This window comes from Anser anser (genome assembly GCF_964211835.1).
Source record: "Anser anser genome assembly, chromosome: 3".
Classification (NCBI taxonomy): domain Eukaryota; kingdom Metazoa; phylum Chordata; class Aves; order Anseriformes; family Anatidae; genus Anser; species Anser anser.
The window spans coordinates 120119234-120146543 of NC_139722.1; the positions used below are offsets into that span (position 1 = coordinate 120119234).

Sequence of the window (27310 nt, forward strand, 5' to 3'; positions counted from 1 at the left end):
TCACGTAGGAGATCTTTAACCAGATTCTCTTAAGACTGTTGCAAAATAATAAAATGTCAGTATTAAATATGCTACTAGTGTATAAATCTCTTTAATCCCAGCTATAAGTCATGGCTCTGGTACCACGAAGTCCTCCTAATGTACAGACTCTCTGATACTATGTCACATACGCTCGTTTAGAATCTGAATCACTTCTGGCTGCATTTGTGAGAAGCCAGCCAAGACGTCAGTCTCCGTGTTTGAACTACAGCTGCTTGAAATACCCCTTCGGGAAGATGCAGACCAAAGAGAAAAAAGTATTTGCTAGTTAAAAGAAAGGCTGAATTAGGGCTTAATAACAAATTTTAGAAAAAATAATCCAGGCTTTGCTTGCCATCTTGATATTTCCAACATCATGAGAAAATCTTTCAAAATCTGAATCTGCTGTTCTTAAAAGGTGAGTGTGTGGACTAGGGCTTTAAACCTAAGACAGGCTTCAAATCCCTGTACAAGTTCAGGGAACGGAATTGCCCTATGTCAGTTCTGTTGCTTATAAAGCCGTGTAGTTCCTCTTGTGCTGCATGGGCATATCAGAGGCTTAGTTAGAATTTGCCAGGTAGAAGAACTGTCAAAAATTCATGCTGGCATTGGTACTGCAATATAATTTGGAGTAGCGATGCCTGAGGCCCTCAAAGTCAGTCACATGTTTGATTTCTGTGTCTGACAAGACAGCACATTAACACATTGCAGGCAGGGAGGCAAGCTTTTCTTAATGCCCTTTCTTTCTTAAGCAAAGTACTGGTGCTGAACAGTAATGCTTTACTTATTTGTCATGGTCATATGAACTGGGATGCTGCATAATGTATCTTAAGTTTTCCATTTCCTGTCCTTAAACAGACACTGACAGTTGCGAAAGATGGATGAGCTGCAAAAGTGAGTTCTTGAAGAAATATATGCACAAAGTTGTCAATGATCTTCCCAGCTGCCCATGCTCCTACCCCAGAGAAGTTGCATACAGCACTGCTGAAATCTATGATCGAATTAAGAGGAAAAACTTTCGCTGGAAAGATGCAAGTGGCCCAAAGGAAAAACTGGAGATCTATAAGCCCACTGCACGATACTGCATCCGCTCCATGCTCTCTTTGGAGAGCACAACGCTGGCAGCTCAGCACTGCTGCTATGATGATAATATGCAGCTGATTACCAGGGGGAAGGGGGCAGGTACACCAAACCTGATTAGCATCGAATTCTCAGCAGAACTCCATTACAAAGTGGACATTCTGCCCTGGATTATATGCAAAGGGGACTGGAGCCGATACAATGAAGCACGGCCTCCAAACAATGGGCAGAAGTGTACAGAAAACCCTTCAGATGAAGACTATTACAAGCAATTTCAAGAAGCAAGGGAATACTGAAAAGATTTTCCTCCTCTTCAGGCAGAAAGTAGCATTCATTTCCTGGATGCCAAAGAACTGATAACGGCTGCTGCATTATCTCCTTGACAGGAGTTGATCGGTTTCTTTCTAATGAATGTATATAGTTGTAATATAATACATAAGTATTTTTCATAGTGTGTGTAATTTATAAACACATATCTCTCTATCTCACACACACCTATTTTTGCATACAGACATACATAAAATTTGTCCTGGTAAGATTTTATACTGCAATAATGTTCATTTAATAACGTGCATTTCATTTTGTTCCCCAACTATAACATAAGTACGAGATGGGCGGGTGGGGAGGAGTGGAGCGGCTGCCATCACCATCAAGCCCAAAGCCCCAGCTGAGCAGGGCACATATTTAGAAGTTATTATACACAACAGGATTGAAAAATGTACTCTTCCATATGGGAATGGTTTACAAGATTAATGCACCTACAGCATCAGTTTTTCCCATAATTGATTTCATGAGTAGTCATATCTAAGAAAGGAAGATTTTTTTTTGGAAGGCTAATACTTAAAAGTGAGTATAGTACCTTACTAGCAATTCTTTCTTGGAATTCTTCCTGTTACCCTCTAGCTCAGGTCCTTGCTGTCCATCTGGGGTAGACCTGCAGGGAGGCGTAGCTGCAGTTTTCCTGTGGACAAGGAACAGTCCCAATGCAGTGGTTCTCCAGGTGTCACGAACAGCCCATTCCTGGAGACTTCTCAGATGTGGAACTACAGCTGATAGGGCTTATGTCTTACGCTGGGGAGCAGACCTTGAGGGCAGCTACCTGTAAATTAAGCGTGCTGTAAGTCTTTGGAGGAGTGAGGCCACAGAAGGAAATCATGTCAAAGGCAAAAAGAATCACAGTTACTTCTCAATTTTTAATATGAAGAGTGTTTAGATCTGCTTCTTTCTTTCAAGAAAAGAAAGAAGTTTATTTTTTAAAAAACAGGAAAAGTGGAATATACATTTCTAAGTTCCCTCAGACAAAGCATGGAACCAGCCTCTTTTCCCCTTTTTATCATATGCTGAGTGTACAGTATCCTATAGAAGAACCTATTCTTTAAGGAAGCTGTTTGGGAGGGACTATGGTGAGTTAAATTTCTTCTTTTTTTTTTTTTTTAAAAAAGCTAGCATTATTTTTGTAAAGTATTTATTGTATTATAACAATAACTCACATATGGGATATGTCTCTAACATGAAAGGCTTCTGTAGATGGAACTCGATTGCCAGGAATAAGACTGGCTTTTTTAGGCAAAGGTTTTACTTCCAAATTTTTATAAAGTGCACGTTTACATACATAATCCTGTAATTAAGCAGCTGATACCCGTGTTCTTATGAAAGATAAAAATTACACCATGGGTAAATAAATACGTACAGTTCCATCCTTTAAAAGCCTGTCTTGCTGCAAGTCAATGTCTTCATTTGGAAAACTAAGGCTAAATGTCACTAGAGAAATGTGTATTTTCGGGTTATGTGGTCTGATGCCCATATGTGCTCTGCATGTGAAACCTCACACAGCAGTACAGCCAATCTTGCATTACAGTCAATCTGAGCTAAAAGATTCAAGACGGCCACAAAAGACAATTCCCTCTGCTACGTATGTGGACGCATATTTATTGTAAATCTTTTCACTACCTCTGTTGGCCTTTCAGGTGCTGGTTGATTGCAACTTCCCGGACAGACGTGTGCATGTTCCCCCCAGCATTAACTTATGCCTAAGTCCGCTGAGTCTGGGAAGTGTCGGGCTTGTGTTGGTCTGCCCAGGTGCTGCGAATCAGAGGGCTAAAAAGCAGCCCGGGCCTTGGACACCCACTCTGACCAAATGTGTGGCGTGCACGCTGCGAAGGCTCTCCCCAGCTCTGCCAGACGTAGTCTGACAGGCTGCAGAGCCTCGGCACTGTACTTACGCTCCAGATTTCCAGAAACACAGCAGTCTAGGCAAAGCTACTGCACATATGCAACAAGAACTGATCTACCGAGGTAACTTCAGCAGCTGGAAATCTTTGCCAAGTCATCAGATCTTCCCAGATGCAGGCTCGAGCTGGAGGTCGGGGGAGACATGGAGATATTCTAGCACTAGCTGGTAGTAACAAAACATGGCTAGTTGAGCAAGAGGGTAAACATGGGGATTGCCCCTTAATTTTTATAGAAACCAGGTTTTGTAAATTCTTGCAAGGTCATATGAAGGAGCCTGTAGCTAGCTGAGCCAGTTAAATTGACAGCAGATGGATGAAAAGCATAAGCAACTCCAGGATCAGTCAGTTACTAGGGAAGACAGGTATTTTCTGCAATATGGGGGAGAAGGCCCGGCTTTTTAGTTCACTTAGCAGTGTGGGGGAACAACAGTCTCAGGTTTCTCTGGGAGGGCAATGAGAGGGCAGTCACAATTTTTGAAATATAAAACATCCCTGCATTTTATAGATTAGTAAATTATGGTGCTATTGAGAGATGTTACTGTACCATTAAAACTGATCATAACAAATAAAGTGTCAGGGAAGAGGAAAAATTATTCTAATAAATGACGCACAAAGTTCAAGCCTTACCACTCATGTTTTGCCAAGGTTAGGAACACTGAAGGAGCCTAAACCACTGATAAGGACATACCAGGTTTTTCATAGCATTAGTCTTGGAGCACACATCAAGAGAGTCGTCACACTTCTACAGTCTTAAGCAATGGTCTTTATTAAAAACAAAGACAGTGCTATCTTATAATAAATTATGATCCCTTTGGCTGCTTTTTTCTTTTCTATTTTTTAATCTCCTTTCCAACAATTGTACCTGGAATGACTTTGAGCAGTAGTCTTTAGCAAGGTGTTGGAGTTACTATGGCCAAATTTGGCTCAGTCTCTCAAATTTCATGTCAGAATAAGACCTCAAGAAGGCTTTGTGGTCTTAGGTTTGTGGGCACGGCTCAGTAGTTAGACGAAGCTGTTTTCATGTGTCTGAGTTACCACAGAACAACCATATTCAAAGACCCAACCAAAGATATGAGGGGGATTGAAACAAGCACAACTAAACAAGGCTCATGGTCTCCACAATGAGAAACCCTCAGAGAGTCTGAAGTAGCCATCCTGATTCCCAAAAGGAAACCCAAAACACAGATTTCACAGCAACTCTCCGTATCCAAGCAGCTCTGTTTACCTATTTCTCATCGGCAAAGCCAGAGTAAGGTGTTTTCACCTTGTGGCCACTCCTTCTTCTATAGTACCTTTCTCTAGGACCAGCACGTCTGCTCTTGAAGCAAAGGAACCAGGCAAGTCACCCAAGTTATTTTTAAATCTGCTCTACCAACAGAGATAGATTACTGCACGGCTGCAGATTTGAGTTGGCAAGAGTGCCTTAAGCTGGCACCGCTGCTGAGAAAGATGTGTGGAGCAGTGCCCCGAGGCGGCCAGAAATGGATTGAATATGTACCTTTGATGGTTAAAAGGATGAGTGGGCCTGGCTTCACATTGCCTGGACAGCTGCTGAGCAGCAAAATTCCACTAACACAACCCACAGTGATGCATATGGGTTATAGGACAATATAGCGAAAAACAAAAACATACACACATTCATGAATCCCTACAGTTCTGCATTAGTTACCAGCTGCATTTTTCCCCCTGCTGTGCAAAATGGTTAGCACTGTCAACACAATGCATTCTTTCACAAAATGCTGGTGAGTTCACAGGATCGCCTTCCCATATATAGCCTTCTCATTGCGATTGTAGGGTTGGTTGCGATGCGATGGATAACCGATGCACCTGACACTTTTGTCTAGTTGGATTTAGGTGACACCAGTGATGATCATGTTGCTTTTTCATCCCCAGCAGTGAGCTCCTCCTGACCATTTTATGGGCAAGGCGGCTCCTGCAGCCCGGTGCTGGGTAAAGCTTTTGGGTGTTTATCACAACTGTTGGTGGAGCAGCAGAGGGGCCAGAGCAGCAGGGTGAGTGAAGGGTTTACAGACTGCAGTCACAAGCAACCAAAAAGCCACCACAAACCCTCTCCAGCACTAGATCCTGCGAGGCCTTTGGGCACATCTAAATCCCACCTGCAGGGCAGCAGTCATGGAGGAAGGCTGCAGACCGGAGGTGAACAGAATCAGATCTCCTCATGCACCTGCACAGGCACGGCCATGGCCCTTCCCCTGCCTACACGCAGAGCGCTGTGGAGGGAGTGCACACGAAGGGGGAAGATAGCAGAAAAAGGAGGAGAATTCATCCAGCAAACTGGTGCAAGTGTACATTGCTGCCTGGCTGCATGGCATTTATGTGACAGCTGACAGAGCATGTGTTTTTCTGTCACCAATTCCCCCCTCCCTTCCCTTTGTAACTTTTAATGGAAAAATGTGTGGGCAGTTTCCATTCTGCCTGCACTGTTTCAGACAAATTAAGGGGTTGGCTAAGCAATCACCGGTTTCGTATTTCATACAAAATACACACACATGCATATATTTATATATCTATGTAAATTTATTTAGGATATCCTCTAGCCATGCACTTTATAGCAGCACGTTGCTGAGTGTGATGTCTGCAGGAGCAGACCTACAGAGGAGCCCTCCCCTTGTGGCCTGCACAGGGTGATGAGGCTATTTCTGACCTCGCATGGGGGAGCTTCACCAGGAAGCTGAACTGGCAGAAGCCGTTCCTCAGCTCTGCCTTTTACTTTTTGAGTGACAGGTTTATTCATTTTTCCTTTTCAGTCGCATTGCTAAAGCCACATGCGCCTTTTATGACTGTGCTAATTTTCTATCAGTTTAGGGAGTTATAAATTTTTTCCTGTGTTTGTTCTCTATCGCAAGAATGAGGCGGGGGGGATTTTAACCACATGGAGAAGCCTTTCATTCATTAAAATGCACAATTTATAAGGGATTCAGAATGTTACATTCTGGAAGTGATAGCAACATGACACAGGTCAAATCAGCCAAACCCAACAAAACAAAGTGTGGGTGGCTCTAGTTTTCAAAGGAGTGCTTGAATAATATTTCCTTTTTAAACGTGGGCAAACAACACTACATGTGTTAAATGTCAGAATTTGCTGTTTATTATGGGCCTGACCAATACTTTGCTTAGAGCTGAAGAGTGCGTCACTCCGTTGGCTTCAGGAGGGCTCTGGTACGGCTCCGAAACATGCCTAAAGCAAGGGACAGCATCTGCACGCCGTGGTGGTAGATGCAGGATGTGACTCACAAAGTTTGGGGAGGGGGGGAAGGTCGGGGAACCAGATCCCACCCCAAACACCCTCATCCAGGCTAGCTCCTGCCTCTGCACGGCTGTGTTCAACACATTTCTTTGCCTCCAAACCCAAAGCTGCAGCTGGGCCCCATCTCCACGGCCTGGGGGCAGCTTGAGGAGACATCGCTCAGCCACACAAAATGGAGCAGGGGTGCAGGCGGCCCTTGGAAAAGCCCTATGGCTTCATAGGGATCTCTTGGCCAGGTAAGAAGATGGGGAAGATGCAAATGTACTTGCCAGTGTGGATGCAGGGATTCCTGTGTCCCACCGTCCGCAGCAGCTTTTTCTGTCAGGCAGTCACCAGGAGCACGTTCAAAACACAATACGGCCTGGCTTCTCTCCTCCTGCCTGCCAGCAATGCAGGAGGGCAACCTCAAGCAGCTTCCAGCACTGCTCCCACCAGGAGGAAAAAGTCCCGGCCTCCGCAGCGCACCCAGGCCTTGATGGCAAGCAATGGTTTGGAGACACAGCGAGGTCCACCACTGCCTCTGCAGCAGTAACCGTGTCTGAAGGCAACGGTGAGCTGAATTCAAGGCATTGGTTCACTTACACAACCTCGTCTTACAAACTACCCAGGAAACACAGAATAAGAGCGTATAACAAGCAGATGCAGTTGCTTCGGTTTGGGAAAGAAGATGCAGTAGCAGGAATAGAAATGACTTCTGGCTAGTGAGGAGAGGAAACAACAGCACATTAAGTTATAAAATGGCCTCATTAAGGTGCACCAAAATTTATAAGAGCATGTGGGTAAAGATATCCTAAAGGAGGACGGCCTCAGAGAAGGGTAAATCAGAAGGAACAAAGCAAGTCTTGCAAAGGAACCTAGCAAAGGAAATGCTGAAGCAGTGCCTACCTCCCCGGCAGGCTGAGGGTTTCCGTTGCCTGTCCATAGACTCACAGACCCATTCCCAAATATTTCACCATGTGTTGGATCACCACTAGGTACACAACACCAGAAAAGACGAATTAAAAGGTACAGCCAGTAGGTGAAAAGGGAAGAAAAGTTGCTGAGCCTTTTTCCTGAATAACAGCCCAGATGGGCTGATGCTCCCAGAGGCCACAGCACAGTGGTAGCTGCACCACAGCTTTTAGCTGTCCACAAGAGGTTGATGGTGGTGGTTAACCTTGACAAATAACTATGTTTTGCCCTTGCCCATAGCGGCACAGCCATCAGTACTCCTGTAATTTTATGCGGCTTTTGCTTGAGAGGTCAGCCCCCTTTCTCTCATGCCCAAAATGAGACCAGATCAGCCAGCTGTACAAGAGGAGATCTGCAAGGCCAGGGAGTCCCACAGGCTGTCAGGTGCACCTGACACCTCCAGGCTGGTAATTATACTGTGAGCTGCAAAAGCCTCTTTAACCAGAGCTGAGAAAGGAAATAGCAAAAGCTGATAGAAACCGGGAGATTTTTCCTCCCAAGAATTGCCACCTGTTTCTTCCAAAAGATTTCCTTCCACAAAATTTCCCACCACTTGCAGCAGGCGTAGAGCTGCTCTCCAGCCTCTTCAGAGGCAGGGCCCTCCAGAGAAGTTCATCTCCTCATGACGAAAGAGGAGGGGAAGAGCAGCAGCTGACACCCCACACACAGCTCACCCCACCTCCACTCACTTGCCCTTTATGTCGGCTTTGCACCATTGCAGTCGTGCACAGCACAGGTCCACCACATCTGCGAGCTCTAGGGTCTGATGGCACAGCTCAGTACCACTAGCAATGACCGCTGCATTGCCCTGGCTTATCCTGAGACACTTCTTATGCCAGATTTTTTTATTTTTTTTAATGGGAAGAGGCTATGACAGACCTCCTGCATGAAGACAATTTGTCTCTTCTGGACAGATGCCAGCGTGAGAAGGGTACTTCATACATATGGGCTCTTTCATGTTTGATTGCTGGACTAAGCTCACATCGTTGTCCAGCTCAAGGGGGGGAAAAAAAAAGCAAAACCCACACAAATCAGGAAAGCATTAGGTAAACTTAGCTAAGAATACATCTTCTTACCAAATGGAGAGTAATGCTCTTTCATATAATTAGACCGTCTGCAGGAAGTCAAAAAGAACAGCCCGTGATGCTGTCCGTGTTGTAGGAGATGTGCCCTCCCCAGGGTATGATCACATCTGTGCCCCAAAGCTTCAGGTCAGCATCCCTGGGCAGGTCGAAAAAGGATAGCGTGGTTTAACCCCCCCCAAAAAAAACCTCTGCCATTGCATTGCAGCTCCAAACATCACCACCCGTTCAATGAAGAGACATGCATACGTGAAAGCAGTGTAATGGGAATGGCACAGATGGACAGAGCAACACACAGACAGGGCAACGGGCACGGGGGGCCGGACACCCACACTTCTGCTCTGTGCTGGCTGGGGTGAGCGGCAGGGACACGCATCCTTCACCCTCCAAAGTCAACGGCAAGGCTTAATTTGTCTTCGGCCCAGTCTGTTGTTTTGGGAATGAACTCTTTACCAAAAAGAAACAAGTAAACATTTTCCATTCTCTTCCCTTCCTAGACATTGAGCAAGAGTAACTTGTAAATTGCTTCCAGCGACTTCAAGACAACAAGGGAACAAACAACTATCATCAAGCATTACACTCGTTGCTTCACACGAAAACAGTTATGAGACTGAAGAGATCCTGACAGGCAATTGGAAAACATTCCTTTTTATGCTAATTTTATTGTATTTTAGACCAATTTTCCGTGATTTAAAATGTGCGATGTAATAAAGAGCTGGAATGCCTTCTTTTGTCATAGCATTTCACACCCAAGGCCTCAGAGCACTTTTGTGAATCAAACTCAGCAATAGTTTTGCAAAGCAAATGGTTTAGGAAGCAAAGAACTGGAAATGGCAGTTTTTAGAGTTGGTGGTGGTCACAGAAGAGCCTGTAAAAGAACGAAAGCAGCGTCCTGGTATCTGGCCTTCCCAGTCCCGTGCTGGGACTGCGGGCTCTGTCCCCCTTAGCAGGACACCTGCCAAAAGCCCTCCCAGTCCCTTCACTTGGAGCTGCCACTCCTCGCCTGCTTGCCCATGCTGCAAAAGCAAATAAAGTCAGAAAGAAAGGCGAGATGGTTTCATTGGCGAGAACAAGTAGGGAATGGCCAACGAAATGCTCTGCACATTTTGTACCAGGGGGCTGAGATGGACAACTGCAGCTCTTTCCCCTCCTCACACCACAATTTCAGATACTCACCAGGGCACCAGGAGGGAGACAGTGTCAGCTATCTTGGGACTGTTGCTCACTGGACCGTAGCTAACTGGGACCATCAAGTGGTTCCGTTCTCATGGACAGTTCAGTTCTCATGGACAGGCAGCCCTATTGCAAGAACTAGTTGTAACTGGCACTGGGAGACAAAGAGCTCAAAGCCTGGGCAAACATAAAGGCTGTGCTGCTTCTTGGTGATCCCACACAAAAACATATGGGTGAGGCTTTTTAGTACTTCCATGCAAAGGAACTTGCATATAACCATAGGCGATGTTAATGCAAACTTCATTAGATTATTGGCACATAACTAAAGGGCTTCAGGGGACTATGAGCTGTGAGCTTAACTATACCCATATAGCGAAGCTTGTACATCCCCTTCCCAAGAGCATTCCTCCACCATGGGCATAATTTCCAGACAAAGCAGGGACAGATCTGGGGCCTTTCTACAAGTACAGCCTTTCTCACATGGGCATTATGTTAAAAACAAGATCAGTTATCAGCCAATGCTACACGCCTCCAGGTGGGACAGGCAGACATAGGCAGCAGGACCACAACCATACCTGGTGTGGCTCGCAATGCTCTCCAGACTCGGTGCATTTATACACCACAGTGCAAAGCTTCTCTCAGTCCATCTCAGGAATCCCAGTTACTACAGATACTCATGAGCTGAATTTCCTCACAGCTTTAAAGCATGAAAATTCATTTGTCCTTGTGATTGTCAGGGAACCTCATGATGTCAGGAGAATTAACCTGGCCAAAGTCAGGGCAGGAAGGAAGGATTATGGCAAAACTGAGAACTGACTCCATGTTGTCCATCTTACTTCTAAAGGCATAAGCTGTTCTAGTGACAATCACTGGACTGTAGTGCTTCTGTGCTTCTATTTTCTAAAATTTCAGTGATTGTGTCTCATTTCCACCATCAGTTTAGACAGAAACTGAGCAGCTACCACGTTGTGGGAGGTGAAGCCTGTGCCCATATCAAACACCCTCTGTGGCTCAAAGCAGCACCCATACTAGTCCCCCATGCCTCAAAGAGCTGAAATAGTGGGTGCACGCAGCTGGTGCAGATGTTTGTTCTCGAAGCTCTCAGGAATGTGCTGCTCTTGAGAGGGCTTGATGATTCGCTGTCCTGCATCCAGGAGGGCTTTGTTCTCTGTGGGGTGAAACCTCAGCCTTCAGTTCATTAAATGCAATCACAGAAGCCAAGAGGATGAGTCACAAAGCCAGTTGTGTAAGCATGCATACGATGAAAGCAAAGAGGACACGCATTTTCTTTACAGAGGTTTGCTTAGGCCTAGCAAAGCTCTTCTGACAGGCGCAGGTGGGTGGCTGGACCCACTGTGGCGCAGCCCTGGTCCATCACCTCCCACCTGATCCCAGCGAGGGCTTGGACAGACAACCTGTGTGGGTATCGGCTGCAAACCAACACAGAGCAACCAGGCAAACAGCAGGTACGGACACAGCCGGGACAACTTCCCCTGCAGCACCAGCTGCAAAGCTCCCTCCATCTCTAGCCAGGATGTGGCCAAGAAAAGGCAGCAGCGAATCCGTCCGCCTGCCTCAGATACAGTGCTCTTTCCCCCAGCCTTGCTGGCCACATCGGGTCCCAACCTGCCTTCCTTCTCACTGCCCCCATCCCCAACCCTGTTTAAAGGATACAGGAGAAAAAGGGGAAGGGGGGGAAGAGGGAGAAACACCCCTAATGTTTCACCAGCTAAAGCTGCTGGCACAGGATGCCTTCACTAGCAGACTGCAAGCAGCACCGACTGTGGGGTGCAAAACATACATGCAGCACGCCCTGGCTTATGATGGCATTTTTCTGTCCCTTTCCCCTGCTCATCAGATTGCAAAGCCTTTGCCAGGACCAAACACCTGTCCAGCCACAGGAGCCAGAAGCAGGCAGACAGCCTTTTGGCAGGACTGGATCCTGTCTCTCTTCTGCATCAGACCTGAGCAACAAGCTTTTGCTTGGGGAAAAAAGGCTGCCTGCAGAGGAGCACCAGGGGAGAGGGGAGAGGGAGCAAAAACCTCTGGGTTCTGCTACTGAGATGGCAGAGACATCTCGACCCCAGAGGGGGACCTGCCTGAAGCAGTGCAGGGTCTGGAAGGAAAACAAAAGCTACAGATTACAATCAGTTCTGGGGATGGCTGTGCCTTTACATTGCTACTCCTGACAAGTTTCTACCCAAAAGCTGTCAGCTCCTTTGGTGGCAAAGGTAGGCCCTCAGAAAGGCACCCAGGGGTCAAATGCACTTTGTTCTCCTCACCCAGGCTGCCCCTTGCCCTTACCCCCTGCCTCCAGCCAGATGTGCTCACTGCCTTGCTCCTGCCAGTCCTCGCCTTCACCCTGGTGTTAATTCAGCAATTCAATTCGGGAAGCTGATCCAGCTGAAATCCTCAACAAGAAAAAAAGTTTCCAGCAGAATATAAGCACTGCCTTTGAACACAAAAACCTTCCTAATTTGTTTAAAAAGGAAAACATAGAAGAAAGCAACCAAAGACTCTTCATAAAAAACTCTTTTTAAGTTGAAAAAAAATGCCATGAAAATACCGACCTTGTAACACCGTAAATTGAGTTGAAGAGGAGATGGCGCCTTTTCCGAAAGAGACATCAGACTGTATGGAATTCATCACTCGTTTACTCTTTTAAAATAAATCAGCTGGCTAAGTTATGATGTGACCTACTTTAATTTGTTGTCTTGAAACTTGATGAGCATTTAAGATTTGTTCCCAAAGCCTGGAAAAGGAGAGGGGGGAAAAAATGCAGGCACCATATCCAAAACCCCTGCACTGACACGTCGTCCACATTTAGATGCCACAGACGGCACAGCTATAGCAGTCGGTGGCCTCAGCAGCGCTGCTAATGAGAGGAAAATCAGGCTGCAGCAGTCCTCATGAGGGAGTCCAGTCCCTCATCTTGCCTTAAAGCAAGTCAAACACAGTGCTTCTGGCAGCAATGTGTTCCACATATTTTGAAAAGCTTCTGCTGATGGAAGTTTTGCTCCACACCTGAGCAAACTGTCTTCCTCACTGGCAGGTTTTTGCATGAGCCTCCTCCCTTTCTGCTTCAAGGGCTGAGCACCCTTTTCCATGGCTAACAGACACAGAAAGCAACACCTTCCCTTTCTCCTTGTACCCACGCAGCCGGAGGTTATTACCTGTTCTCTTCTCCCTTCTTATTTTTCATGAAATCTGGTGCCTGAACCTCTGCAAGGTTACACCTGCATGATTGTCCCCATGCACTCCCACCCCAACAAACTCCCGCACTTGTTTCAGCTTCAGTGTGTACTACTGAGTGCATCTCCCTAATGCCACTGTGCCCTTTTGAAAACTTTCCTTAACTACAGTATCCGCATTTTCTGTTTTATTATTATTATTATTTTCAGAATCTATTATTTTATAGGCTGCCATATCCAAACAAAAATTAGGTAATAACACTATACAGCTCCATCACCAATCCAAAATCTCTTTGCTCTTTCCCAGGTGAGATGCAGACTAACTCCACCAATGCCACCAGAAACACCACAGTGCACAAGCAGAGAATGTTGCCCAAGGGGTACAGAAACCCAAAAGTTTGGCAAGTGCACCTTGGTGCTTTAATTAAAAATATTTGATAGGTTTAGAAGTGTGTTGATTTTTTTTTTTTTTGAGGGGAGAGAAATTGATTGTATCTACCTAGCTGTATTTATAGCAGCTTAATTTGTTTTGAGATTTCATATTTTCTCTGATTTGATAAGATTGTGGCCCTTTAATAAGTTGAAGTATTCAGATACTTATGACAATCTGGCACTCAAATTGTTTGCTTTAGCATTGCAGATTGCACAAGAGACATGAAAGGTTTCGGCGTAGCTGGAAAGTCACTTTTGATGAAATCACACATCGCTCCAGGGGCTGCATTCTTTACAATTTGTGCATACTGATGATATGTGTCTTCAGATGCATTTTGGCAACCCTGTGCCATTTTCAGAAATCCATCTGGGACTCAGGAACAAAGCAAATGCACATGAACATGAGGAAGACAGAGCTGGCACAGCTACCGGATGGATTTTCTTTAAGGAAGCTAAATCGCTTGTTCATTTTGCTGGCAGAAAAAGATAGGAAAATGAGTGTTCCTGTTCTTGATGAACTCTGTGATATTGTTAAATCCTTCAGACAACATATAATTCATGGCAAAGCCGTGGCAGAATTCCTTTGCACTTATCCACAGTGTGGCTCTCCCCCAAAACAGAGATCTCTGCCTTCATTTCATACACAAAAGTTGCCCAGATGAACAATAGCTCTAACTTTAGAGAAAAATCAGAACACTTGCCTCTGTTTTTTTGCTTCAGCCCTGCCAGAATTTATTAAGACTCCATTAACTGTATAGTTTTGTTGCACTAAAAAAGTACAAAAGCAGACTGCATGCTGTGATATGGACCAGCAGGTGACTTCTGAGGCGAGTCAGCCAGGTGATGCCTGAGGGTTTGCCGCGCAAGCACCGAAGGGGACAGCAGAAACGATGCCCTGTACCTGGGGGTGCCTCTCAGCCCCAAGCTGCTCTCCCAGGGCTGCATGATGGCACATCCCCGAGCCCAGAGCAGAACAAGGAGGTGGTGGCACCTGCTTGGCCATGAATGCCAGCCTACAGCACCTTCATTGGTGCCAGCGAACATGTGAGGTACACTAGCCAGGGACTACAAGTCATAATTAATGCCCATCCTGGCTTTGCATTTCTTTTGGAAAAGAGCAGTGAATCACTGAAGTGGAAGCTTGCAGAGGAAATCCTTAGCCACAACAAAAAGATTTCATGCTTTATCTCCCCCCTCTCAAGTATTTTAGCAGACAGACAGAGGATTTTCCTCGCAGTGACAACAATAACTACGTTCATTGAAGAAAAATATGTGGAACAGGAAGACCTGCATTCCTTGCGTGAAAAATAAGCGTGGTCTGTGCCAACTGCATTTTTCAGGAACAACTCATCCGCACGAAGAAATGGCTGCTGTGATAGCGTCAGGATCAGTGAGGCCCATGGCACTGTGCTACGTAACTGGCAGGTGGGGAAAGTAGAGAAATGTAGCTTGGTCCTTGTTTGTTCCAAAGTTCCCATTATTATTAAACCTCTTTGACTCATATTTGAATGACTCGTGTCTTCCCTGCTTCTTGCTCCCACTGCTTTGTCTTGCATTTGTACCTTATTACTAATAATACCATTTCCAGAAGTTTAGTTATTTTGTGTTGAAGAGACCCCTTGAAACACATCCTGACATCTCCAGCTCTTCAGGACAAGGATTTGATAGGCTTGCCCTGCAATATTTTAAGCTTAACTTTTAGGTGCTTAATTTCATATGTAGTCCCTAAAAGAATTAAGTTACCCACAGTGATAAAGCTTAAATGCAGCCCTGTAGTCCAGACAATACAGCTACTGTATTTGGTTATTAATTATTATTATTTTAAAAAGAGTTCAAGGAGGGAAAAAAGAACTGGGAATATTTGCTAACCTTTTCTAGAGGGGAAGAAAGTGACCAAGACACCAGCCTCACATATGAAGTAAGTGCCCGCCTTTTACCACATCAGGCAGCTAAAAGGCAAGGCTGACGTGTCTCCCCCCTTCTAGCTGACCACTACTGTTTCCAGAGCAGGCACCCATGGACATTTCCCAGTTGCAAACTTTCCAAGCTTCCAAACTTTCCAAATTCTTCCCCTCCCTGATGGCACCAGTGCAAGCGCCTTTCCCATGCCCAGCAGCTTTGCTCAGGTTGCACACGGATATGACAGCAAAGGGCATTCCCTTCTTCAAACAAGGGTACTGCGACTATTCTGCTTCCATCGTGCCAAACCCGCAGGACACACAGGGCAAAACCAAAGGCAGGACTGAGACGTCAGCACACAAAATTCGGGAGTGTGATTGAGAAGTGGCAGAACAGGCAGGCGCTTGTGCATCAGGGCTGCGCACCTCAGCCCACGGTTGGCATGCCATGAGGCTTGCTGCGCTCAGGCAAGCGGAGGAGGGCATTCGGCGCCAGCCGAAAAAGCAGAGGCTGAGCTGTGCCAGTCTGTCAGTGTAAAAACACTCAGCTCCCTCTCAGCCATTAAAATGAATGAAGAGCAAGACTGTTTGGATAAACATCAGCCAAAAGAAACCTTGGAGGCAGTTAGAAGGCTACTGCTTCATACAATATAGACCATGTTTCCAAATACAAATATTACACTTGGCAAAGACGCTCCTTTGCTTCATGAGTTATGTTGCATTTTTTGTTATGTTTAAGTTTGTGCAAGAGGTATAAATAGCTGGACTGGTATTAAATGAGCTTTTCATTTTTTCACAAAATATCAAAATGGTCCCAACTTCATGGAACAAACACACACTATATTCTTGTGCCTGAATTTTCGTTGCTAATTACAGAAAGTACCATGTAACTGAAAAACAATGTTCAAGAGCCAGACATGAAAAATGCAACTTTCCTATATGAAGTCATTTTCAGAAAACTGTCTGGAGAAGGCATCTGGTTCACCATATAATTTACATGTGTGCATACATGCTTATTTGCCTCACAGAATAGTAATTAGCTTCTGCTCGCACTGTGCTAGGACATGAAAAGCCCCGTGTCCAAGCTGCAGAAGAGTGCAGTGAGGCAGAGGTACCTAGTTTGAGTCTTTGGTCACAACTGCCCTAGTGTGCCACTATGCCTGCATGGTGCCCCCAGGAAACAATGGGATTTCCACACCTCGCCCCGTCAAACACCAACGAGGAGGTGGGGCAGCAGGACACTGGGGAAGAGCCTGTCACCTGCCTTAGATCCCAAAAAGCAGTATTCCTTGTTAGTGACCTACAGAGATGACACAACTTTCTACTGCGCACAGCTAGCTCCTGCAGCAAAGCTCAGCAACCACCCATGCTTCTCCATCTCAAGAGAAGATACCATGACCTGGAGGCCCACAAAGCCACTGTAAACCTATTTCAGGTTAACTTCGGCATGAGTACATCTGGGGTTGGAGGAGACATTTTTCTTCAGTGAGAGGGAGCAAATTGCTCTATGTGGTTTTTCAACCCAAACCTACACCCAAACAAAACTGCGTAGCAAGCAACAGAACATGCTGGAGGCCAAACGGTCCTTTTATTTGTTCTTTGATAAATCTGAGCGTGCATAAACACGAGAGCCCAGCAGGGCCCTCAGTAGCCAAATCCCCAACTAGAGGGGTCCCAGCCACTGCCAGGGCCTGACACTACTTCTCTATCAGCACAACAGCAATTTTGGGCTGGTTTAACTAATTCATACCTGAATGTATAAGCAAGCTACTTTTAAAGATGGATATGAACTATCCAACAGTGATGCAACACTAAATGACTTAGACAACTATGGAGAAGAGTTCAACTATACCATTCGTTTAGCACTGCAAATGACTTTCAATTTCAGACAAAACAAAGGGCTGTCTATTTCCACTGAAAGTCAATATTTACTTCCATTAAAAAAACCTTCCCAAGTATTTTAGAAGTGTTACAAGACCACCATACTGATAGAACAGACATCAGCTAACATGTGAGAGCACAATTAATCTTTCTGCAGCCCTGCAGGTCCACAGCAAATACAAATCATACTATGTACATTGAAGTGAGGGGCACACAGAACCCTCTGTTAAACCACAGAGCTTTTGCTTGTGCATGGAAGTGGCAAATGCCCACTGTGAACAGCTGTCCTGTAACGTGTCGCACAGCACCATCCACCCTTCTGACCTCAGCAGTCAGGCAAGAGCAACCGAGGAAAGTCTTGCCTGCACAAATGCATCTGAGGCTTGAACGCTGGAACAGTGTGAGGCCAAATACCTCACAACAGGGACGGGAGGTATGGGACACTTCATAGCACTAGGTCCTTTTCCCCTCCTCCTCTGCTGCCAGGAACATGCCCCGTGCGAAGGGAGAGGCCTCTGCCAAGGCCAACGCTTGGAAATGGCATTGACATAGGGTCATGGCAGAGAAAGGCTGCATTTCTGTCCCACACAAATTATGCCAGGAGCAGAGTTTAAGCTATTTTGTACTCCTGGCGAAAGGCTGGCTAGAAAGTGATGCTGTTATACCCCACACATGCTTGTATTTTCCTATCACCATTCACTAGGGGTGCTTGCCAAGGGTCCTCAGAGCATCCTATGTGGAACTGAGGATCAAGCTGAAGTATAAAATTAAACACAAAGCCATTTTCTCCTCTCACTCTGCATGGTTTTGCTGGTGGCCAGAACCTCTCATTGGAAGCAGATGAGTGTGCATTACAATATGTCTTTATAAATAGCTCATTCAGTATTCTGGTTATTTCCTCATGTACCAATGTAGGGGAAAATATTGACCACCGCTGATACAGTGGCTGGTGGAACTGAATAGGAAGGGCTTTTAAAAACCCCACAGAAATGTTGGTAATTTTAGCTCCTGACACCACTCTATGGGAGTTGTTGAGCATTTCAGGAAGTGTCTGACCAGTAATAACCATCCCACAGCAGTGTGGCCAATCTTAATTGAAAGGCCTCTGCGCATCTTGTAATCAAAGTTTCATGACCTCATTTCGAGTTCACATCTTTGGCTGTGAGAAGTGGCGTGTTTTTCAGCCAGCATGATAATCCCCACAAAACATACTTAGAAAGAGTTGAGTTAGTCTTACCCAGCTTTGTTCTCATTTTCTATGAAAACAGCAGCTTCCAAAACAAAGGTGTGGGACAAAACAAACATGCTGTGGAGAACCATTCCTTGCGTTCGCTTACTGCTGCTCCTCATTTGGAAAAAAATTGTATTTTTAACACTGCACAATTAGTACAGGGTGGTGAACCTTAAGCTGTCATTAGAGGTTGCCAAATGAGCCAATGTCTCTTGTGTCAGTAAGTAAACAGGGGTGTACGAGTGTTGAACAAACAAACAAACAGAGCAGGCAGGGGTATCTTTCGGACTCCAGCATTGCTCAGTGTCAAAAGAAACCCTGTGCTATTTTCTCTGTGCTTTTGCACCGAACACTGGTAATAACTCAGCACAGGTGCCTTGGCTCCCTATCTGGACTAGTGAGGTCAGTTCAGTTACCCGTTCTACCTTGGTCAAACCCATCAAAAGATCATCATTTTATAAAAGTCTCTTGCAGTAATAGCCAAGAAGTGCAACATAAAGCAAATGTGTGAATGCCTTTGTATGAATTACTCGCGTTAGTGAGACTCCTCTATTATCTAGGCAGATGCTGGCCTTTGCAAAACTGCAAAATGCATTAGCAAAGAAAGACAGTCACCTATTTTTTAACATTTTTTGCTCGCACAGAACCACGACACGATAGGAGCTGTACCTGAGAGCCTTCTTGTCGGACCACAGCCAAGGGAAAGGAGCAGGGGCTGCAAAGCTGCTTGCTGGAGGCATTAGAACAATAGGCACACAAGTGGGTCCAGCGTGGTGTGGAGGAGGAGGTGAAGTCAGACAGACTTGTGTGAATTGTACCTGTATAAATCGTATGAGCTCTGTGCCTGAACATGCACGGTGACTTCAGACATCCTCTTCTCAATAAAGCCCTGGAAAGTTAAATGCAAACCAGACTTGTGACACCTGCCCGATTGTGGCCTCACCAGCTGAACCCAGACAAACTCCCCTGCATTTGTAAACAGAAACAAAAATACTCAACTATCCCTCATCTCCCCTCCTCCAAACTGCCCACAAAAGACTACCAGAATTTTTTCTAAGATTAAAATCTTAAAGGGAGGGGAATAGAAAAAAAAAAAAAGAGAGAGAGTTAGATGTTGTGTGCTGAGGAAAGTACATACCAGTGATGTACACAGACTTGGCAAACACCATTCTTGGTTCCTGAGTGGGGAATAGGACAGCCCAGCCAGGGTATGTCCCTTGCTGGTCTCTGGGTCCTGTTACAGGTCCTGTTACCTTTATTTATGGTAGTTGTGACACTGCCAAAGATTTCATTTTCCCATTCATGCTATATTCCCCATCTCCTTATTCCACCTTCACCCCAAATCTGAACTTGTTTTTCAATTACTTTGAAGCCAGATTAGAAGCCCTATTTTCTCTCCTTGGCTAAGGCTGCTCTGTTAAGAAAGAGTAAGATCTTAAATAGGCTTTGACTTTGATTTTTTGTGCTCTCTATGGACTGAAGAGGCATTAAAGCTTTCTTCTCTTTTTTTTTTAAGTGTAAAAGTACTATTACATTAAATGTATCCATCAAAAGAAATACTGCTTCCACTTGCATATTCTTATTCTATTGATAAAATCTCTCTAAATGACCTACAGAACTGCTGACTGTGGTTCTTGTATAGGTGTAGGGACAGAAAATATGCAATGCACAGGGATTTTTTTTAAGGCATGATCTAAAGGTAGAAAGAAGTAGGAAGCTACCAACCATCTGTTGACGTCCCCACTGCTATGCATTTTTCCAAGGTGTTAGCGCCTCTGCAGACTGCCCTGAGGTTTTTCTTCCCCACTTCTCAGTGTAAAATAAATAGGTGAAAGCAGCCCATAGACTCCTTCCAGCATAAAGTGGATCCTCCATCAAGAACTGGACGTGGGACTTGTGCTCCCTCATGTTTGCAGTGTCTGTTGCTTTTCAGAGGTGAGATGTTTATTTTCAGTGGGGAAGGAGTTTCTCCCCCATACACAGACATCCCACTGGCCAGGATCCCATGTACCCATGGGCTGCCATCACTCATGCTCCTCTAACTGTTGCAGATTGTGCATAACCCAAAGAGGATTTGGAGTTTTTGCCTGGGCGGGCTCTGGAGCAGTTTATTGTGAAGCCCTGCTGACTGTCCCAAGCGGGCATGAGGTTTATTACGCAGCTTGGAAGAAGATTCCCTGCATAACTCAAAGGCATCATTCAACCAAAGCTAAACACTTGCCCTCTTTATCCTCCTGAAAACCGTTCTTACTTCTGCACCGGGGACATGCTTTCACTGAGGTTACTCCAGTTTAGCATCTTGTCAAAAAGCTCCCAAAGGTCTTGTGTTTTGCAGAGGCGGCCAGCGCTATGAAAACACAGGAGCTGCGTGGCTGAGGGAGGGACAGGCATCGCCCCCGGAATGCCTGACGGCCCTTCATGCTCCTGCCCTTTCCTCCATCCTGCGGGGCCACATGGCTCTGAACTCCAACATGTTCACAAGTTAGTGGCACTTCTACAGGAGAGCATACAGAGTATTAGCCAGCCGTGATTTAGCTGGTGAGGAAGTAATGATTTATAATAACATTTGAAGCAGGTCATTAAATATGACCCCCTCATTGCAAACCCCATGCTGAGCAAGATATTTTCTTGTAAATGATTTACCAGCAAGCTTTTCATACTTCTGCCTCGTAGCTTTTCCATAACCGGAGTCAGACTCGCTCACATTTCCCAAGCCATGGTAGTGTTTTTTCTTCAAACTATGAAGACATCTCAAGACTGCTGCAAATTGGTTTGGGTAAGCTAAGCAATCCAAATCTCTACCTCCCATCTTCCAAACAGGGGATACTGCTCTTCTCCAAACTCTCCAGCACAGAGTTCTCCAAACTCCAACACAGCCAACGTCTCGCTGAAGCTGCAGGGTGGGTCCCAGTGCCCACAGTATGCTGATGCTTCGGCCAGCATATGTCTCATGAGGGCTGCCGCTCCTCCCAGGATGGCTGTGCCCACACCCGAGCAAAGGCAACCCAAACCATGCCGGAGAGCAGTAGCAGCGTGCCCAGAGGTGTTCCCATTTCAAGGCAGAGAAGTCTGGAAATCCGAAGTGGTTGCCACATTGTTCACAGACCACTTTTTCCATTTTAAAGCCTGTATCATGAATAAGTTAGACTTCAGCCTTTCTGAGAGGCATTTGTAGTTTTGCAACATCACATAGTCCAATCCAAACTCCCGCCGAAGTCCATGGAAGCAATCTATCTTGCGTTATGTCAGCTCTGGGCCAGGCTTCAGTCTCCAAAGGACAATCACAACTGAAGATAGGCAAACAAACTGCACAGTTTTGGTTTGTTTTTTCCTTTTAAGTATCGTTTTTCGTCTGTGTAACTAGAACTGTTCCTTCACAAATGAGGCTGGATGATATTGCATGTTACATGTGATAGCATGAGAAACAAAATGTTTGTATTTATTTAGCTGGCAGATTTATTTGCCCTTTTATGGAGGAAAAAAAATCTCTGCCAAAAAAAAAAAACCAAACATGAATATTTACTCTAATCATAAAGAATATTGCTTTCTGATACTCTGGACATCTGATGTCCCCTAAAGATGAAGATATTAAAACAACAACAACACAAAAATGAGCATGTACAATGAATACAGCCTCATTCTTGTTTTAGAACCATGGGACCAGGCCTCATATAAGAAGTGTCAATAGTGAAAATATCCTAAACTTGATGTAAAGCACTAGATACTCTGTAAACCTGTTCATACCTATACACTAAAAGTAGCTGGAATAAGGAAACATTTTCAAGAAGGCAAATGAAAGAAGACAGCATTTTCAAGAAGGCAGGTAATTATTTCTTTGAAGCAGAAACTTACATAAACCATACAAGGCAAAAATACTTGCTTGTGAGCATGTTTGTAATCTTAATTTTTTAAATGGCTCCAGCTTTGGACAATTACAAGCAACTGAAGCTGCCTCAGTTGATGCCAGCCAGCCGTATTCATGCCCAGTGCAAGCTACGCAGCTGCTCAAACACAGCTACAGATTTGAGCCTGGACACACACAGCCACCAGGGAGATAACTGAATTTACGGGTGCTTGGCGTTGGGCTCTAGGTCCTTAACAACAGAAGGAAGGTTGTGTTGAATTTTAACCTCCCTAAGCAGCACAGTTTTTGCAAAGACCACTTTACTCCCAACAAACTTGCGAAACCAGGTCGGGAAGCAGCCTCGCTCTCCATGGTTTGTGTGCTGGGAAATCAGGCAGCAGTCACAGCTCCTTGCTGATGCCTCAAGCACAACACGAAGGCTTAATCCTGAAGATGCATTCCCAGCATCCCAGGGGAGGAAAGGCGGCAGAGGGTTTATATACTAACGCGTAACAGGCCGATGCTCTGCCCAGCTCGGACACGGGCCTTGCTCCCACCTTCGCCCTTAGCAGCAAGGCAGGGAGGGAACATGGAGCAGCAAGAAGCGCTGTGACCGCATGTGTTAGCTGAGATACTGAAACCGTGTCCCAGTGGCTGTGTCCCTGCCTGTGGTACCCCCCTGTGGCCAGGTCTGACATAGCAACAACCTCCGTGCACCCAGCTCCGTGCCACCTGCAGCCTCCTCCAGCCCTGCTGCTCACCTCGCCGCATGTTCTCCCTGAGCAGTGCCAGCCCTTTGCAGGCTGCTGCTGGCCGCCAGCCCAGCTGTGAAACGGAAAGCGATGGGCTCAGGACACGAGGCGCCGAGGATCTCCTTCCCCATCTCTGCCCAGATCTGCGGAGCAAACACATGCCTCTCCTGATTTTGGAGAATGGTGAAGAAGCCCAGGACTGCAGGAATTTTACCCAGCGGGTTTCAGATGCAGGCTGTTGGTGCACCAGGACCTGTGCTCATCATATCTCTTCACAGTCCAGGCAGAAAGGCTCCATCTTCTTGCTGCTGGGTTGTTGGTGGGAAGGATTTTTAAAAAACTTTTTTTGATAGGGTTTGATATGGCAATGCAATGCCAACAGATGGAGCTGTTCAGAGCAGAGACCACTCATTTTGGCAGAGCACAGGGGAAGCAGCAGACAAGCATGGAATTCTAATTATTAAACATAATGAGAGATGAATCATAGCCAAGCAGGAGATATACTCTATTTACTTTGTGAAAGTGAAAAATAAGTCTGTCAACAAAGCTATAGCCCAGGACGGGGAAACCCCAGGATTTCTCCAACTCTGCGTGTGAGGATGTTCTGTCCCAGAAGAGAGGAAGGGCTCATCACACCCCATCAAGCAGAAGGCTGGAGCCTCACAGCCTGTACTTAACACAGCTCTCAGTGCAGCTCTGGCTCAGGACTTTCACACTGAGGACACCCCATACGTGCCTGTGACACTTCCCAACTACACTAGTTCATAACGTGCTCAACATGGGGCACGTTTAAGCACGACAGAAAATCTCCTAAGCCCTTGCTGCAAGTCCAGCAAGGACATTCTGGGACTCCCCAGTCCTCCGCACCAAGCACAAGTTACAGCACCACCATATGGAGCATGACAAACCTGTGCTGTACTCACATCATCCCTCACAGAGCCTCAGATCAAAAGAATGAAACCTCCATGGCTCACCAGCAACCAGGGATGTGTTATGGGCTACCAAGAGGACAGGAAAGAGGAAACAGCAAACAGCAGGTGACCTTTCTTGTATTTGTAACGCATTTGTATGGCCAGTGATTCTGGGAGCTGCATTGTTTCTCTAGGGAGCAAACTGGGAGGAAAGATCCACTGGAAAGTGTTATTGCACTTTATTCCTGGCAAGACAGGCCACAATAAAATGTCCTCGGTATCTTTAGCACAAAGAACAAGGCCTTTCAGCCTGTCTGCCAGTGAAATATAAATAACCAGAAAACACAGAATGATGAGGAAATGTCAGCTCTCATTTGAAAGACTTTTTTTTTTTTTTTTCTTTTTTTTCTTTGGAGCGAGGGGGGGGAGATATGATTTGTTACTAGACAGGGGTCTTCTTTCCAGCCATGGGAAAGATTTCAATGAAGAAGAAACAAAAGATTTTGTGGTCTTTTTGTTATATGCCCTGTTCCCAAAAGCCAGTGTATCTACTTTTATACAATTGATACAGGATTTCTCATGCAAAATTACCTGAACACCGCATGATTCTTAGCAAAAGGACTCCATATGTAGTAATGGAGGGATGTCTTTTGTAGACAATTTGCAGAGCAGAAAAACTAAACTCCATCAGCCCAGAAAGCAGATACAGCTCCTGCATCACTATCAGCAGTTCCCCTTATGCCAGAAGCCTCTAGGGATGCACTGGCTTCTTCAGATGACATTCAGTGTAAACCTTGCACTACAGTATTGTGAAGTTGATTTTTTACCAGTTTTGAAAAAAATCTGAAAAATAAAAAAAGGAAAATAGAGTGGATAAAATAGAAATAAACTTCTGAAACAACCTGACAAGTTCTTAATTGTGAATAAAGATGCTCTGTGATCACTGGAAGAAACAATGCATGGTTTCATCCAGATTTGTGCAAAGTGAATCCCACAGCAACCTATGTTTTAGCCCTAACTGGGGAAAGATCCTTTATAAAGGTTTTTTTCTGCACGGATCCCCAAGAGACTCATCAATCTCCTTTCAATTCAGGGACTTAATGTAGTTCTTCTGTCTGGCCACATACATTCATTTAACTGGGGAAATTTAATTATTTATTCTCTGTTAATAGTATTGAACTGAGCCAAGTGATGCCGCTGGGGGAAGAGAGAAGAAAGAGGAACAGAAAAGAGGGGAGAGAACAGGACATAAAGATGGATGCACATAAAGACAGAATGTTCACATAAAAACCTTATTTACAAGACCACGGTGGCCTGAAAACCTGCACCTATCAACCTGCAAACTTCTAAATGAATAGGTAATCACACTTACTAGCCAGCCTGGCCACTTATTGCTAAGAAGGAAGAAAAAAAAAAAAAAAAAAAGTAGCGTATGGAGAATACCCTTTGACATTTAAAATGGTGGATTCAAGGGTTTCCTCAGGCACCAAATTATTCTGCTAGGCTCTTGACAGTATTTCAGTGCTAGGACAGGCAACAGTGGTGGAAACAGGCTTTAGCACCCCTAGTACCAGGCCTGCAGACCATCATGGCCATCATGCTCTCACATTCAGAAAACACCCTGAAAAAATTGTGACATATCCTCAGGGGGCAGGGTTCAGGCAAAGTTGAGTTGAGTGGTACAATTTAGAGGGTAAAAAAACCAGGACTTGTTTACTTTATTGCCCTTCCAGGAAGGGCAAAAGCAAGCCTTTTACCTCTTCATGTGTGTCATTTATGAGACCACCTAATGTTCCTGTGGCTCATTCTAATGCAGTTGTGTATAGGATTAAATTTGACGTTAAGTTTACAAAAAATCAGGAACAGAAGAATGAAGCCCTTGCTAGGTACTGCGAGGACAGCAGGACCTGAGAGTTTCCTGCTATCCACAGAAACATATTGCTTACAGGGAGCTGTGAAACAGAAGAGGACCATCCAAGGATAGTCACGCAATGCTATGTTTGATGTTATTCCTGGTGAAGCAGATTGCAGAACTAAGACCACTGCTGATCTACTGAAGCAAAAAATCACCAAAAGTAGAGACAAATGGCTAGAGGGAAGAATGAGATGCCCTGGGCATAAGAAGACAGAGTTACAGGCGGACTTGGAGAACATATGAAGCTGAATTGTGTTTTTGGATAATCAGGTTGTGATTAACACAAATTTTCTGCTGATGAGGCAAAGGTTCACAAAAGACAGGATTTACAACTGGACTCTGGAAGTGCCGTAGGTGAATCCTAATAGTTACAGGTGCAGTTAAGGCCACAGAGCAGGGTAGAGCACTGAAAATACACCAGCAAAGCTCTAGAGTTTGAACTGGGTTGATGAAGAACAGAGGCTACTTTAGTGTTGAAAACCCACACCATTTCTTCAGATGCCTGAACACATTTGGATGCTACATCCCTGCAGGGTTAGTCTGTACAGACACCCTTATCCAGATTTGTCATTTTCACGGAAGTAGAAACATCTTCATTTTAACTGAGCTTTCATGACTTTAGAGATAATTATAGTAAAAATAATTTTATTCTAGCAAAACAAAAAAAGGCATCTTAGTTTAGAAATTGAAAACAAATCCAATGAAAAGAAGGAAGAAAACAGCATTAGCTCATACCTGAACTTAAAACTCTGAGTCACAATTTGGCCAAAAAAGACAATTTGGATGATTTCTGTCCCTTGCATATCATTTTTAACAGAGAACTTCATCCTGGGATTTTGTTTACCATTTATAGTGAGAGTTTCCTTACTTTTGAGTTCTCTTCTAATTGAGGTAACTCCCTGATGTTTGTCAAGGTTCTTGAAACTTACCTGAGAATAACTGTTCTGTGATGTGCAAAGAGTGCACTCAAATGGTACTTTTTCTATTCATTTGTCCTTTTCCCTAAGGAATGAACTGGTTTGCAGCTCTCAAATTGTAACATTTTTCAAATCATGTATCATAACGCATTTTCTGCTGTGCCTGGCATTGTTTGTCTTTTGGTTTGCTAATTTTCTTTCATAGAAATTACATGACACATTAATACAACAAACATGGGCTTTGAAACAATCTCCCTTCCCTCCTCAAACACACGGTATTAATTTCAAAGGCCATCATGTCACAACGCTGACCGTTAATTACCTCAGGACTTGGCACACTCTTATCTCCCCAGAGGAGTTCACCGCCTTTCAAAAGGACTAGCTTCCAAATTTTAGAAACTATTTCTTCATCAAATTGAGAATTGCACTTAACTAGTCTTGATTCCTGCAAAATTAGAGAAAGAACGTGATTTTTATAAAGATGTCAATTTTTTCCCCAACAAAATCTACGATACCTTGTAGCAGTGACTTCCTG

At 44.9% G+C, this 27310-nt stretch overlaps 1 protein-coding gene and 1 long non-coding RNA gene across 3 annotated transcripts in view; one reads left to right on the forward strand and one right to left on the reverse strand.

The window, feature by feature from the left end:
- Positions 1-4206, forward strand: part of ISM1 (isthmin 1) — a 43755-nt gene extending 39549 nt beyond the window's left edge. Inside the window, exon 5 of one of the 2 annotated variants that reach the window (XM_083828896.1) lies at positions 877-4206. In XM_083828896.1, the coding sequence (XP_083685022.1) occupies positions 877-1394 (518 nt within the window). In that variant the 3' untranslated portion in view covers positions 1395-4206. The remainder of the gene's footprint in view (positions 1-876) is intronic. The other variant, XM_083828897.1, reaches the window with a different exon arrangement.
- On the reverse strand, positions 2061-27218 carry LOC310896532. The gene is made up of 5 exons (XR_014581579.1): positions 27098-27218; positions 23042-24786; positions 20162-21924; positions 19106-19325; positions 2061-2197 (listed from the first exon to the last, which is right to left on the reverse strand). It is a non-coding gene; the product is annotated as an uncharacterized lncRNA (long non-coding RNA).
- Positions 27219-27310: the final 92 nt, after the last annotated feature.